The following is a 16,289-nucleotide window of genomic DNA, read 5'->3' as shown; positions in this document are numbered from 1 at the left end:
TGCCGTGGCTCAGGTCACTGTTGTGGTGGGGGTTCAATCCCTGGCCCAGGAACTACAGCATGCCCTGGATGTGGCTAGAGAAACAATTCTATTCTTATCAGAGAGTAACATTTCCCTTTAACCAACGGTTTTAGAATTCAATTGAATAACTTGATTTTTTTCACTTTTTTTGGCCCCACCCATGGCATGTGAAAATTCTCAGGCCAGCCATTAAACCCATCCCACAGCAGTAACCAGAACCACAGCAGCAACACTTGATCCTTAACCCACTGAGCCACAAGGAACTTCCTAGTTTTTCACCTTTAAAATGCCTTTTTAAGTAAAAACAAAAAACAACAAAAATAAAGCTTTATGAGGCTAAAACTAATTTTTTCACCTATTTAAATTGAAGCAGAGTTGATTTACAATGTTACATTATTTTCAGATGTACAGCAAAGTAATTCAGTTATATATATATTTATAAAAAATTTTTATATATTTATATATAAACTGTCCTTTCTCAGATCGTTTTGCATTATAGATTATTACGAGATTATAGAATATAGTTCCTGCGCTAGACAGTGGGTCCTTGTTGTTTACTTTTACATAGTAAAGTGTATCTGTCAATCCTAAACTCCTAATTTATCTTCCTCTTCACCCTGCTATCTCCTTTGGTAACCACGAATCTGTTTTCTCTGTCTGTGAGTCTGTTACTGTTTTGTAAATAAGTTTATTTGCACCATTTTTTATTTTATTTATTTATTTATGTATTTTGTCTTTTTAGGGCCACACCCACAGCATATGGAGGTCCCCAGGCTAGCAGTCGACAGCAGCTGTAGCTGCCAGCCTACGCCACAGCCACAGAAATGCCAGATCCGAGCCATGTGTGCAAACTACACCACAGCTCACAGCAATGCTGGATCCTTAACCTACTGAGCAAGGCTGGTGATTAAACTCTTGTCCTGATGGATGCTAATCAGATTCGTTTCCACTGAGCCACGACGGGAACTCTTATTTGTATCATTTTTTAACACCACATGCTAGTAATATATGATATTTGTCTTTGTCTGACTTACTTTACTTAGAATGATAATCTCTAGGTCCATCCATGTTGCTGCAAATGGCATTATTTTGTTCTTTTTTATGGCTAAGTAATATTCCATTGTGCATATGTACCACATCTTCTTAATTCATTCGTTGATGGACATTTAGGTTGTTTCCATGTCTTGGCTATTGCGGATAGTACCGCAATGAACATAGAGGTGCATGTATCTTCTCAGATTAGTGTTTTCTCTGGATATATGGCCAGGAGTGCGATTACTGGGCATATGGAAACTCTATTTTTAGTTTTTTTTTTCTTCTTCTTCTTTCTTGGCCATCCAGCAGCATATGGAGTTCCTGGGCCAGGGATCAGATCCAAATCATAGCTGCAACCTCGGGAACTCCCAAGAAAAAAAATTTTTTTAAAGATAAAAACTGATTGTGGAGTTCCCGCTGTGGCACAGTGGAAAAATATCCAACTAGTATCCATGAGGATCCAGGTTTGATCCCTGGCCTTGCTCAGTGGGTTAAGGATCAGGTGTTGCTGTGAGCTGCATGTAGGTCACAGATGTGTTTGGACACCACGTTGCTGTGGCTGTGGCATAGACTGCAGCTGTAGCTCTGATTAGACCCCTAGCCTGAGAACTTCCATATCCCTTGGCCCGAAAAAAAATTAAAAAACTAAAATATGATTCTTTGGAAAGATAAACAAAATTAATAAAACTTTAGCCAGACTCATAAAGAAAAAAGGGAGAGGCTCCAAATCAGTAAAATTAGAAACAAAAAAAGGATAAGTTACAACCTACAACATAGGGAATACAAAGAATCATTAGAGACAACTACAAGCAACTATATGACAATGAAATAAATAACTTAGAAGAAATGGGCAAATTCTTAGAAAAGTACAATCTTCTAAGACTGAACCAGGAATCGATAGAAGATGTGAACAGAACAATTACAAGTACTGAAATTGAACCAGCAACTTAAAAACTCCTAACACGTTCCCATAGTGGTGCAGTGGAAATGAATCCGACTAGGAACCATAAGGTCACAGGTTCAATCCCTGGGCTCACTCAGTGGGTTAAGGATCCGGTGTTGCCGGGAGCTGTGGTGTACATCGCAGATGTGGCTTGGATCTGGTGTTGCTGGGGCTCTGGCATAGGCCAGCAGCTGTAGCTCCAATTCGACCCCTAGCCTCGGAACCTCCATATGCTGCAGGTGCAGCCCTAAACAAAATTTTTCTTTTAATATAAATAAATAAATAAATAAAACTCCTAACAAACAACTGTCCAGGACCAGATGACTTCACAGGTGAATTCCACAAAACATTTACGGAAGAATTAACACATATCCTTCTGAAACTATTCCAAAAATTGCAGAGGAAAAAACTCTTTGGAATTCATTCCATGAGGCCATGAACACCCTGATGTCAAAACCAGACAGAGATACAAGAAAAAAATAAAATTATAGATATCACTGATGAACATAGACACAAAAATCCTCAACAAAATACAAGCAAACCAATTCCAACAACACATCAAAAGGATCAAGCACTGTGATCAATTGGGATTAATTCCAGGGATGCAAGGATTTTTCAGTATCTGCAAATCAACCAGTGTGATATACCACATTAACAAATTGAAGAATGAAAACCATATGATCATCTCAATAGATGCAGAAAAGGATTTTGATAAAATTCTTTAACCTATTTTTTCTTTTTCAAAATTTATATCAGTCAGCTTTATATCTCAAAATTTGTATTAATATTAGTTAGCTTTGTTGTGTTACAAGCCCATTTCCCCCCCCCCCCCCCCCCCCCCCCCGCCCAGGAGTTTATAACTTCCGTTCCTTTTTTTTTTTTTTTGTCTTTTGTCTTTTGTCTTCTTAGGACCACACCTGTAGCATATGGAGGTTCCCAGGCTAGGGGTCAAATTGGAGCTCTAGCGGCTGGCCGCCACAGCAATGCAGGATCCAAGCCTCGTCTGAGACCTACACCACCGCTCACAGCAATGCCATATTCTTAACCCTTAACCCGCTGAACGAGGCCAGGGATCAAACCCACAACCTCGGAATTCCCGTTGTGGCTCAGTGGTTAGCAAATCCAACTAGGAACCATGAGGTTGCGGGTTCAATCCCTGGCCTTGCTCAGTGGGTTAAGCACCTGGCATTGCGGTGAGCGGTGGTGTAGGTTGCAGACGCGGCTCGGATCCCGTGTTGCTGTGGCTCTGGCGTAGGCCGGTGGCTACAGCTCCGATTGGACCCCTAGTCTGGGAACCTCCATATGCCGCGGGTGCAGCCCTAGAAAAGGCAAAAAGACCAAAAAACCAAAAAAACACAAACTCATGGTTTCTAGTCGGATTCGTTAGCCACTGAGCCAAGACGGGAACTCCCTAAAAGTTTTTTTTAATTAAAGAAGATCTACGTAAATGGGAAGACATTCCATGTTCATGGATTGTAAGGCTTAACAATGTTAAACAAACAGGAGTTCTCGTCGTGGCTCAGTGGTTAACGAATCTGACTAGGAACCATGAGGTTGCGGGTTTGATCCCTGTCCTTGCTCAGTGGGTTAAGGATCCGGCGTTGTGGTGAGCTGTGGTGTAGGTCACAGACACGGCTCAGATCCCAGGTTGCTGTGGCTCTGGTGTAGGCCAGCAGCTGTAGCTCCGATTCGACCCCTAGCCTGGGAACCTCCATATGCCAAAGGTGAGGCCCTAGAAAAGGCAAAAAGATAAAAAAAAAAAAAGTTAAACAGTATTTTCTGAATTTATGCAGGACTTAGCAAAATTTCTATCAAAATCCCAGGTAGCTTCTTTGCAGAACTAAGCTGATCCTAAAGTCCATACGAAAATTCAAAGGACCTGGAGGAGCCAAAACAATCTCTCTTTTTCTTTGGTCACACCCGTGGCATGTGGAAGTTCCTGGCCAGGGATTGAACCCATGCCCAGTGGTGACTTGTGCCACAGCTGCGGCAAAGCCAGATCCTTAACAATCTTGGAGTTCCTATTGTGGCTCAGAAGGGTACAAATCCAACTAGTATCCATGAAGATGAAGGTTCGATCCCTGGTCTCGCTCAGTGGGTTAAGCTTCCATCATGGCCATGAGCTGTGGTGTAGGTCACAGACATGTCTCAGATCCTGCATTGCTGTGGCTGTGGTTTAGGCTGGCAGCTGCAGCTCCAATTAGACCTCTAGCCTGGGAACTTCCATATGCCCTAAAAAGCAAAAAAGCAAAAGCAGAGTATATTTGCAAGATTCACACTTCCTAAATTCATACCTTACAACAAGGCAACAGTAATCAAGATAATTACCACAGGACCCAGTAATTTACTCGTACTTAATTGACAGAAGGATAGAAATGTAGCTCTATGGGACTTCCCTGTGGCTCACAGCGTAACTACTCAGCGTGGCTTCTACGGTGGCTGTGGCTCAATCCCTGGCTCAGAAACTTCCATATGCCAACATGCTATTACATTTAGAATGGATAAGCAATGAGGTCCTACTGTACGGCACAAGGAACTGTATCCAATCACTTGCAATAGAACATGATGGAAGATAATATGAGAAAAAGTGTATACGTATGTACAACTGAGTCACTTCTCTGTGCAGCAGAAATTGGCACAACATTGTAAAGCAACTATAATAAAAATTTTTTTGAAAAAGGGAAATTTAGGAGTTCCCGTTGTGGCGCAGTGGTTAACTGAATCCGACTGGGAAACATGAGGTTGCGGGTTCAATCCCTGGCCTTGCTCAGTGGGTTAACGATCCGGCGTTGCCGTGAGCTGTGGTGTAGGTCGCAGATGCGGCTCGGATCCTGCGTTGCTGTGGCTCTGGTGTAGGCTGGCAGCTACAGCTCCGGTTAGACCCCTAGCCTAAGAAATGGCAAAAAAGACCAAAAAAAAAAAAAAGAAAGCAAGAAAAAGGGAAATTTAGATCTATGGAATTGAGAACCAAGAAATAAAATATAAATATGTAAAATAGAATAAAATAAATTGATTTCAACGATGATACGAAAATAATTAAATGGGCAAAGAGTAGCCTTCCAACAAACAGTGCTGGAAAAGAATTAGGCTATCCCTACCTCACATTGTATACATTTGACTCAAGGAGTTCCTGTGGTGGCAGAGCAGAAATGAATCAGACTAGGAACCATGAGATTGCAGGTTTGATCCCTGGCCTCGCTCAGTGGGTTAAGGATCTGACATTGCCGTGAGCTGTGGTGCAGGTCACAGATGCAGCTTGGATCCTGCACTGCTGTGGCTGTGGTGTAGGCCATCGGCTGTAGTTCTGATTCAAACTCTAGGCCTGGAACCTCCACATGCTGCAGGTGCAGCCCTAAAAAGCAAAAACAAAACAAAACAAAACAAATTTAACTCAAGCTGGAGTTCCCATTGTGGCTTAGCAGTAACAAACCCACCTAATATCCATGAGGATGTGGGTTCAATTCCTGGCCTTGCTCAGTGGGTAAAGAATCTGGCATTGCCATGAGCTGCAGTGTAGTTCACAGATGTGGCTCAGATCTGGTGTTGCTGTGGCTATGGCGTAGGTCTGCAGCTACAGCTCTGAATTGACCCCTAGGCTGGGAACTTCCATATGCCACAGGTTTTACTCTAAAAAGACCAAAAAAAAAAAAAATTAACTCAAGGTGAATTAAAGACCTAAGTATAAGAGCTAAAACCATAAATTTGGGGCTGGGGGTGGGGGGCGCTTGCCCACAGCATGCAGAAGTTCCCAGGGCCAGGGATAGAACCTGTGCCACAGTAGTAATGACACTGGATCCTTAATCCATTGAACCACCAGCAAACTCTCCCATAACACTTTTAGAAGAAAACATAGGTGTGGAGTTCCCATCGCAGCGCAGCGGAAATGAATCCAGCTAGGAACCATAAGGTTGCAGGTTTGATCCCTGGTCTCACTCAGTGGGTTAAGGATCCAGCGTTGCCATGAGCTATGGTGTAGGTCACAGACAAGGCTCGGATCTGGTGTTGCTGTGGCTGTGGTGTAGATCGGGCTGATTCAACCCCTAGCCTGGGAACTTCCATATGCCACGGGTGCAGCCCTAAGAAACAAACAAACAAAAAAGGAAGAAAACATAGGTGTAAATATTTGTAGACTTAGGTTTGGGCATGGATTCTTATAAATGAAAACGTAAGTGTAACCAAAAAGAGAAAAAAAATAGATAAATTGAATTTCTCCCAAATTAAAAAAAAAAAAATTGTTTCAAAGGACACCACCAAGAAAGTGAAAATGATTATCTCAACTAATGCAGAAAAAAATTGTATTTTGTCTTTTATTTTGGCTGTGCCAGTGGCATGCAAAGGGTCCTAGGCCAGGGATCAAACACGGGCCCAGGAGTTCCTGTCGTGGCTCAGTGGTTAACGAATCTGACTAAGAACCATGAGGTTGCGGGTTCAATCCCTGGCCTTGCTTAGTGGGTTAAGGATCCAGCATTGCCATGCAGACGCAGCTCAGATCCCAAGTTGCTGTGGCTCTGGTGTAGGCCAGCAGCTGTGGCTCCGATTCGACCCCTAGCCTGGGAACCTCCATATGCTGCGGAAGCGGCCCAAGAAATGGCAGAAAGACAAAAAAAAAAAAAAAAAAAACACGGGCGCAGGTTTTTAACCTGCTGAGCCACCAGGGAACTCCTAAAGTTTCTAAAAAAAATCCAACATTCTTTCACTATAACACTCAGAAAAGTAAAGTAGTAAAAGACAGGAACTTCTTCAACATGGCAAAGGGCATTTATGAAGAAGCCCTGCCTAACTTTGTGCTCAATGGTGAAAGAGAGAAATCTTCCCCCTTACTTCCCCCTTAAGACAGGAAGAAGACAAGGATGCCTGCTCTCACCACTGCTATCCAACATTGTACTGGAAGTTCTAGACTGAACAATTAGATAAAATGAAAGGCATCCAGATCAGAAAGGAAGAAAAGTGTTTGCAGATGATATGAACTTATATAGAGAAAACCCCCAGGGAACCCATAAGAAATTAATCCACAAGAAAACCACTAGCACTAATAAATGAAGTTGAACAAATCTGCAAGGTAGAACATCAACACACAAAAATCAGCTGTGAGGAAAATTTGCTGTACAGCACAGTGAACTATATCCAATCACTTGTGATAGAACATGATGGAAGATGAGAAAAAAATGTGTGTATATATATATATATTTTATACATATATGTATGACAGTCACTTTGCTGTACAGCAGAAGTTGACAGAACACTGTAAACCAACTGTAACAAAAAATTTAAAACAAACAAAAACGACAATGACAAAAAATCAGTTGTAGGAGAGTTTCAGTTGTGGTTCAGAGGGTTGCAAACCCAACAGGTATCCTTGAGGATGTGGGTCCAGTCCCTGGCCTCACTCAGAGGATTAAGGAAACAGTGTTGCTGCAGCTGTGGCATAGGTTACAATTGAGGTTTGGATCTGATCCCTGGCCTGGGAAATCCATATGCTGTGGGGCAGCCAAAAAAGAAAAGAAAAAAAAAAGGTTATTATCAATAAAGTAAAAAGATGGAGTTACTGTCATGGCTCAGCAGTAATGAATCTGACTTCTATGTGGACAAGGGTGTGATCCCTGGCCTCACTCAGTGGGTTAAGGATCTGGCATTGCCACAGCTATGGCGTAGGTCACAGATGTGGCTTGGATCCCACGTTGCTCTGGTTGTGGCATAGGCCAGCTGCAGTTCTGATTTGACCCCTAGACTGGGAACTTCCACATGCCATGGGTGTGGCCCTAAAAAAGCAAACAAGCAAGCAATAAATAAATAAAGTAAAAAGACAACCTACATTGGGAGAAAATATTTGATAATCATATTTCTGATGAGTTAAGTATCCAGAATATACAGAGAATTGAACGACTGAACAACAAAGACAAGACAATTTTAAAAATGAGCAATGGACTTAAATAGACATTAATCTACATAAATTATATAATTCCACCCACGAGGATGGCAATAACCAAGTGATCAGAAAATGAGTGTTGACAAGCATATGTAGAAACTGGAATCCTTGTGTATTGTTGACTGGAATGTAAAATGTTTGGCTGCTTGGCAAACATTTTGGTGGTTCCTCAAGTCAAACACAGAATGACCTAGAAATTCTGCTTCTAAGATATACCCCAAAGATTTGAAAATAAGTGTTCAAATACTTGTACATGAATGTTCATAGCAGCACTAGTCACTATAGCCAGGATGTAAAAACTAAAATGTCTATCAGCAGATGAATAGATAAATTGTGGAATATCCATACACTGGAATATTATTCTGCCATAAAAATGAAGGGAGGGCGTTTCTCTGTGGCTCAGCGGGTTTAAGGATCCAGCATTGTCACTGCTGCAGCTTAGGTTGCTGCTATGGCTGGGGTTTGATCCCTGGCCAGGGAACTTCCTCATGCCTATGATGTAGACAAAAAAAAAAAAAAAAAAAAGGACCTTGAAAATACTATGCTAAGCAAAAGAAGTCAGATACAAAAAAGCAAATATTCCATCATCCCATTATATGAAATATCCAAAACAGATAATAAATCCTCAGAGAGAGGAGTAGATTGGTATTGCCAGTACGTGTGTGGAGGAGGGGGAACAGGGAGTGATTTCTTTTTTTCTTCTTCTTCTTTTTTTTTTTTTTGTCTTTTTAGGGCCGCACCCGCGGCATATGGAGGTCCCCAGGCTAGGGGTCTAATTGGAGCTGTAGCCGCCAGCCTACACCAGAGCCACAGCAATGCCAGATCCGAGCCACTTCTGTGACCTATACCACAGCTCACAGCAACGCCGGATCCTTAACCACTTATCAAGGCCAAGGATCGAACCTACAACCTCATGGTTCCTAGTCGGATTTGTTTCCACTGTGCCATGACAGGAACTCCCGGGAGTGACTTCTTGATGGGTAAGGGATGTTATTTGATGATGAGGAAAATATTTTGGAAGTATATAATGGTGGTTACACGACACTGTGAATGTACTAAATTTCACAGAATTGTTCACCATACAATTGTTTACTTAAAACAGTTAATTAAATGCTGTGTGAATTTAATTTCAAAAAAAAGTGTTAAACTTTTGGAGTTCTAGTTGTGGCACAATGGAAATGAATCCCACCGGGAACCATGAGGTTGCGGGTTTGATTCCTGGCCTCACTCAGTGGGTTAAGGATCCAGCATTGCCGTGAGCTGTGATGTAGGCTGGCAGCAACGGCTCCAATTAGACCCCTAGCTTAGGAACCTCCATATGTCACGGTGCGGCCCTTTAAGGACAAAAGACAAAGACAAAAAAAATTGTTAAACTTTTATCATTTTGTGAAATATTTTGATGTCTGGGATTTGCTCCAAAATAATGAAGCAGACGTGAAAACCCGAAAAGTAAAAACAAAACCAAAAATATGGGGAAAAACCAAACTGAAACAAAAGAAAGTTGGAAATGATGGATAGAAGCCTAGAGTTGCAAGCTGTTGTCTTGGGTGCAGGAAGGAGCTGGAACTGAACATGTATCTAAATAAAAGCCAGAGGAGTGTCTGAGCAAAGAAGGGCATCCAGGTTTTTGTTTGTTTCTGTTTTTTGTTTGCTTTTTAGGGCTGTACCTGCAGCATATGGAGATTCCCAGGCTAGGGGTCGAATCAGAGCTACAGCTGCCAGTCTATGCCACAGCCACACTAGATCAGAGCCATGTCTTCCACCTGCACCACAGTTCAGGGCAATGCTGGATCCTTAACCCACTGAAAGAGGCCAGGGATCAAACCAGCAACTTAGTGGTTCCTAGTCAGATTCGTTTCTGCTGAGCCACAAGGGGAACTCCCCAGGTTTGTTTGTTTCTGTTGTTGTTTTGTTTTGTTTCTTTTTAGGGCCGCACCCATGGCATATGGAAGTTCCTAGGCAGGGGTCTAATCAGAGTTGCAGCTGCCAGCCTACACCACAGCAATGCCAAATCTGAGCCATATCTGCGACCTACACCACAGCTCAGGGCAACACAGGATCCCTGACCCACTGAGCAAGGCCAGGGATTGAACCCCTATCCTCATGGATAGTGGTCAGATTCGTTTCCGCTGAGCCACAACGGGAACTCCAAAGGATCCAGGTTTTTGAACCTTGGAGGCAGGGTGCCTTTACCCAGCTGCGGAGAACTGTGGGCACCAATCAAGGATTGCCCTTGGGAAATCACGTCGTTGTACACCTTAAACTTACATAACTTCACATGTCGATTGTATCCCAACAAAATTGGGGAAATTATACATTTTGTTAAGGAATTGCTCTTGGGGTTTACTTTTACTGTACGCTGCACATGAGACACGGTGGAGACGCTGAAGATGCAGGCGGTGCCCAGTCGCGACTTCCTCCCGCAAATTAAGAGTCCTCCCCAGGGCGGCGCGGACCTGGTCAGTCTCCACGCCTCCTTGAGCCGGCTTAGAACGAGCGTTGCTGCGACGCAGCCTCTGTCCGCCTGGGGATCCACCTGGTGACACCTGCCAGGTGCGCGGAGCGTCTCTGCCAGGCGCCCTCCTGTCCGAGACCGACCTGGTTTGGGGCGGGACGAGGCGGGGCGCGCGAGGCCACGCCCCGGAGGCGGGCCCACCGGAGCCCCCCAAGCCCGCGCCCCCAGCCCTCAGGGCCCGTGCCACGTCCCAAGCCTCTCGAGCTGCGGGGCGATGGCGGCCGCCGAGCCCAAGTCCCCCGCGGCAGCCGGGGCGGCCGCGGCCCGGCGCCTGGCTCGGGGCTGCTGGTCCGCCTTCTGGGACTACGAGACACCCAAGGTGATCGTGGTGAAGAACCGGCGCCTGGGCATCGTGTACCGCACCGTGCAGTTACTCATTCTGCTCTACTTCGTGTGGTGGGTGCGCACGGGGCCGGGAGCGGGGAGGGGGAGCCCGGGGTAGGGGGCGAGGGCCGGGGAAGGGGCCGCTAGGACGTCCCAGGTTGGAGAGTCCGCTTTGGGCTGGAGGCGAGAAGATCGCTGGGCAAGGAGAACGGGGGCGCAGGCGTGTGGAGAACACCTGGGGGCCCCGGCTGGCCCCTTTGGCCCCGCAGACCCTATCTGGCCTCCAAGAAGAGGCGGTGACGCGGCCTCAATCCGGCCTGAGCGGAGCTGGGAGGTGTCCTGGGCCTGCCCGGGGTCTCCTCGAGACCCGACCCTGCCAGTCCACACAGGTACGTGTTCATCGTGCAGAAGAGCTACCAGGACAGCGAGACTGGCCCGGAAAGCTCCGTCATCACCAAGGTCAAGGGTCTCACCTTGTCAGAGCACAAAGTGTGGGACGTGGAGGAGTACGTGAAACCCCCCGAGGTGCGCCAAGCGGGCCCCACGCGGTACCCCGCGCACCTTGAGGGTGGGACCGAGTGGCGGCGGAGCTGCCCCCTCAGGCCGACTGTCTCTTCTTTTTGAGGCTAGGGGGGCAGCGTGTTCAGCATCATCACCAGGATCGAGGTCACCTCCTTCCAGACCCTCGGAACCTGCGCGGAGGTGAGGCCGGGTCGAGAGCAGAGCTGGGGTGGGAGGGAGGGGACCTGCCTGGTCAGCTGACCAACCAAGGTGGCCTGGGGCCAAAGGGTGTCGTGCCCCTGACCAAGCAGTCTCCCCCCCTAGAGTATGAGGGTCAGAAATGCCACCTGCGACTCGGACGAGGACTGCGTGGCTGGGCAGCTGGATATGCTAGGAAACGGTCAGTGTGCGCCAGCTGGGGGCAGGGCTGGGGCGGCGCCCCTCGTCTCCTGAGCCTGAGTCTGCCCGCAGGCCTGCGGACCGGGCGCTGCGTACCTTATTACCACGGGCCGTCCAAGACCTGCGAGGTGTCTGGCTGGTGCCCGGTGGAAGATGGCGCCTCAGTCAGGTGTGCGTGCCCGATGACCCCCACCCACCTGGGACCAAGCGCGACTCTGCAGTTGCTCCTTTTTCCTCATCCACCAGAACCAGGATGTGAGGGGAGGGGAGGACCTCGCAGCCAAGGAGGCTGGGGGAGTAGGAGGGGCGACTAAACACACTTAGTCTGTGCCTCCTCAGCCAATTTCTCGGCAAGATGGCCCCAAATTTCACCATCCTCATCAAGAACAGCATCCACTACCCCAAATTCCAGTTCTCCAAGTAAGTCTTCAGGGTGTGGTGACAAGGGCAGGACTGGTGGGAACTGCCTCCTGGAATGTGTTGTTTGTGGGTGCGTGGCTGGCTTCTGCCCCCTCCCCATCTGATGTTGCTGGGCTCTGTCCTTAGGGGCAACATCGAGAACCGGAAGGATGGCTACTTGAGACACTGCACATTCCACGAGGTCTCTGACCTCTACTGCCCCATTTTCAAGCTGGGCTACATCGTGGAGCAGGCAGGGGAAAACTTCACAGAATTGGCGCACACGGTGAGGGTGGAGCCAGGGAGAGTGGGCTGGACAGTTGCCCGTGCAGGTGCTGGCTCCCACTGGCCCTCAAGGGGTCTCGTTACAGCCCAGTCCCTCTGCAGTCTTGGCTCTGCCTGGGCAGAGGAAAGAGAAACATGATCAGCTGACCCATCTGGTCGCTGCATGGCTCCTGCTAAATTATTGACTCCTAGTCACACCATTGGCTGCTGGCACCCCTGCCTGGGAAGCAGGGCACTCAACAAGCCCCCCTCCCCAGCTCTCTGCCCTGAACGCCCCATAGTATGTGTCCCATGCACAGACTTTAGCAGGACCTCAGGGCTTGAAGGTCCCCTCTGAGTGGATCCTGGCACTATCTCTGTGCCCACCTCTGGACAGGGTGGTGTCATTGGTGTCATTATCAACTGGGATTGTGACCTGGACCTGTCAGCATCCATGTGCAACCCCAAGTACTCCTTCCGAAGGCTCGACCCCAAGCACATCCCAGCCTCATCTGGCTACAACTTCAGGTAACTTTCAGTAGCCTAGGGATAGCTGGGTCCTCATCTGCCCTGCCTGTGGAGGTCCAGGAGCTAAAAAGGGCAGATGCCCAAAGGCTCAGAGGTGCCTGTGGTCAGCAGCCTTGGAGCTGCTCGACTGGGCAACAGGTGCACCCACTGTTATGCCCCTCAGGGTCAGGGAGCCAGGGCTCCCACATCCAGGCCATTCCACCCTGGGTCTGATGTGCTTCTGGGTCATTCCGTCCTAGGTTCGCCAAGTATTATAGAATAAACGGCAGCAGCACTCGCACACTCATCAAAGCCTACGGGATCCGAATTGATGTCATCGTGCATGGACAGGTAAACCAACCCACTCTGCCACCTGGGATTTGGGCTGGCCCACCCTCAATCTCCCCACACTCCACCCCTCCCTGGAGTCCTGCTCCTGGACCATCTAAGGTGGCCTTTTTGCCCCCAGGCAGGGAAGTTCAGCCTGATCCCCACCATCATTAACCTGGCCACAGCGCTGACCTCCATTGGGGTGGTAAGGCATGCACGCTAGAGTTGGGGGTGGGGGGCTGCCAGGCCCTTACACAGCGGTCTTGTCTGTCTCAGGGCTCCTTCCTGTGTGACTGGATCCTGCTAACATTCATGAACAAAAACAAGGTCTACAGCCATAAGAAATTTGACAAGGTGTGTACACCAAGGCACTCAGGTAGCTGGCCTGTGATCCTGGCCCTTGTTTTGGGCCAGGCTCCTCCCCCACCTGGTCCCTGCTTCACACACCCAGGGCTGGCAGGCCAGCTGTGGGGTGAGGGGCAGAGCCAGGTCCTGGCTGCCCCACCTCCACGGCCTTGCCCCACCTCTGCCCCATCTGAGCAGATGGTGGATGCTCCTGGCGGGGGTGCAGGACCAGGGCTCTGCGCTTCTGAGCCTTCCCAACAGGACTGCACACTCACAGACGGCCGAGGTCTGGCCCAGCTCTGAGCCCCCTCCTGCCTTCTATCACGTGGCACCGGAGACCTGGGCCTATTGGGGCCCCTGAAGTTTTTGGTCCCAAGACAGTCCCCAGGAGCACGGTTGGGACCTTTGACCTGGGCCCTGCCCACACACCTTGGCAAAACCAGCAACCAAAGGACCCCTGTGCAACCAGGCAGTGGGGTGACCTGAAGTGGGGGGCCCCTACTCCCACCTGCCCTCTATCTTTTCTCCCAACCGCCCAGGGGCCTAGAGGGGGCAAGTTCCACCTCCACCTTCTCCCCACCCTCCAATCCTTTGCTCACCTCATAGCCAAGAAATCACATACTGAGTCCAATAAACCTGTGACCAGAACCTTCTGGCCTTGTCTTTGGAGAAAAGCATCTTGAGGCTCTTAAGACAAACATGCAGTGGCAGGTCCTGGGTATGGGGCTGTGGAGTACTTGGTCCTGAGTGCAGTGTGTGGACTATGACTGCTACCCCCATGTCCAGCCAGGTTAGTCATGTCTGAACTGGGGGCCACACAGGCTGAGAACGTATGAGGACCCCTAATGCTTTTACCAGCTTCTTGCAGGGGTCACCCCAGATCCCAAACTTCAAAATATGGGAAAAGGATGGTGCCTCTTGGGGAAAAGAGCCAGAAAGGAGGTGGAGTTGTAACTAAGAAGATCCAAAGCTTAGGTCGGTCTTAAAAAAGTCCCTCCAGGCCCTGAGGCTCTACTTAAAGTGGGGGCAGACGAAGGGCTTTGGTGCAGGGCTGGAGGAATGTGGGGAGCTGGCACTAGCAGGCTCAGGCCCCCTGGTAATCTGGTTACATCCTTGGATGCTACAGGGTCACTCCATTCAGCAGCTCTGCCCATTCAGGCCCTGCTCTGAGGACACCAGAACTGGACCTGGGGTGGTTCTTCCTGCAATGGTGATGACGAGTGCACAGTCCTAAGGCCCAGTGCCTCCCACAGACGGTCTCCCCTGTGACCCCATCACTCACTCCCAAGGTCAGAGCTGGCCCCCATTCCTGTCAGTTGGGCCAGCACCACTCACTGGAGCCAGCAAACCCTGGAGAAGCGCCCCAGCCACCCCTGCAGATTCTCCTGTGCTTGAAAGTTCGACTCCAGGGGTAATCCAAATGCCTATGACATCCAGAGTGTCTGGCTCACAGACATCTAGCTACAGTTTTAGAGAAACTGGCTTTTCCAGTTGGGGCTGGGCTGCAGCTCAAGAACCAGGGCCAGGGGCTCAGGTTTCCCTCCCCAAGCTTGAGAGTGACCCTGGGACCCTCCACTGCCCCAAATTCCCCCAGGGCAGGCTGACCTCAGAGGGAACTGTGCAGTGGGGATGGGCACACAGCCCCATCCTCGCTCTCCTGGGACTTTTCCAGCTCTGTTTCCAGGAAGGCTGGTTAGCCCTCCCCTCTCACCCAGTCCTAATTTGATTTAATCTCCATTTGGGAGCTGATGGGCTCCATCGCCTCCAAGCAGAGTCGGGTTTCCTGTAGTTACTGGGCCTGGTCGTGCCTGGGAGGCGGTACCCAGGGGCCAGCAAACCCAGATGGACAGACCTCAGTCAGTTTCCTTCCTTCTTTCCAGACACCAAGGGGCAGCACATACATACACACAGTAAAACTTTTAAGAAATGTGAAAGTTAAAAGTGTAAATTAAAAGAAAAATTCAAAGCATCAATTAGACAACAAGAACGAATTTAAACTAGGTTCTGGAGCCAACAGTGGGGCCCCCAATACCCACCCATTTGGGGTTTCTGAGTTGATGATTCACATTTAATTTGTTTGTTGCCTCGCCAATCTGCCTGTTTTTCTCTTTTTTTACGGCCACACCTGTGGCATATGGAAGCCCAGGCTAGGGGTCCAATCGGAGCTGCACCTGTCTGCCTACACCATAGCTCACGGCAACGCCGGATCCTTAACCCATGGACTGAAACCAGGGATTGAACCTGTGTCCTCATGGATCCTATTCAGGTTCATTACTGCTGAGCCACGATGGGAACTCCTGATTTTTCTTTTTCTATCTCCAATTACATTTAGTTAAAAACGAGGTGCAGAGCTGGTCTTATGTTCTGGGGCTGTTGGCAAAGCAGAAGGAAAAACTCACATCCAGCAAAAGTTTCCCCAGGTGGTGGGAAGGCAGCCTCCTAGCCCAGCCCACTGCTCTTGCCCAGCCTGACCGGGAAGGGAAAGCAGGGCAGCCCCAGCCCCGAGCAAACCAGTGCTAAGTGTTCCATTTTAAAGGTGGCACAGCCCAAGGACCCTCTGCCTCTGGGCAGTCGGATACCTGGCAGGCCCTGGGGGGTCAGAGGTCTTGGACTGATCCCTGAGGCTGAGAAGCAAGAACAGAACCGCCTGTTACTATAGGGAAAAACATAGTCTTGCATGAGAAGAAATACACTCTCGAGTCCAGGTGCTAGCAGATGATGTCAAAATCCGGGATAACGGTGCGCCTCACCCCTCCCCTGTGCCCCCAGGCCTCCTGCTG

The 16,289-nt window shown here is 48.6% G+C and overlaps 1 protein-coding gene across 4 annotated transcripts; it reads left to right on the top strand.

Moving 5' to 3' along the window:
• Positions 1-10,654: 10,654 nt before the first annotated feature.
• On the top strand, positions 10,655-14,144 carry P2RX2 (purinergic receptor P2X 2). Of its 4 annotated transcripts, XM_047762250.1 has the most exons (12): positions 10,655-10,836; positions 11,154-11,289; positions 11,395-11,466; positions 11,590-11,665; positions 11,737-11,833; positions 12,004-12,084; positions 12,211-12,349; positions 12,725-12,855; positions 13,095-13,185; positions 13,304-13,369; positions 13,441-13,518; positions 13,708-14,144. In XM_047762250.1, exons 1-12 carry the CDS (start codon positions 10,655-10,657, stop codon positions 13,810-13,812), a joined length of 1,254 nt encoding a protein of 417 aa, XP_047618206.1. In that variant the 3' UTR covers positions 13,813-14,144. The 4 variants fall into 4 exon arrangements, with proteins under 4 accessions (XP_047618206.1, XP_047618204.1, XP_047618205.1 ...); XM_047762248.1 differs by having other exon boundaries at positions 13,441-14,144; XM_047762249.1 differs by lacking the exon at positions 13,304-13,369 and having other exon boundaries at positions 13,441-14,144.
• Positions 14,145-16,289: the final 2,145 nt, after the last annotated feature.

Source organism: Phacochoerus africanus, chromosome 15 (genome assembly GCF_016906955.1).
Source record: "Phacochoerus africanus isolate WHEZ1 chromosome 15, ROS_Pafr_v1, whole genome shotgun sequence".
Lineage (NCBI taxonomy): Eukaryota > Metazoa > Chordata > Mammalia > Artiodactyla > Suidae > Phacochoerus > Phacochoerus africanus.
The sequence above is the reverse complement of the archived record's forward strand: the minus strand, read 5'-3'. Positions and strand labels throughout refer to the sequence as shown.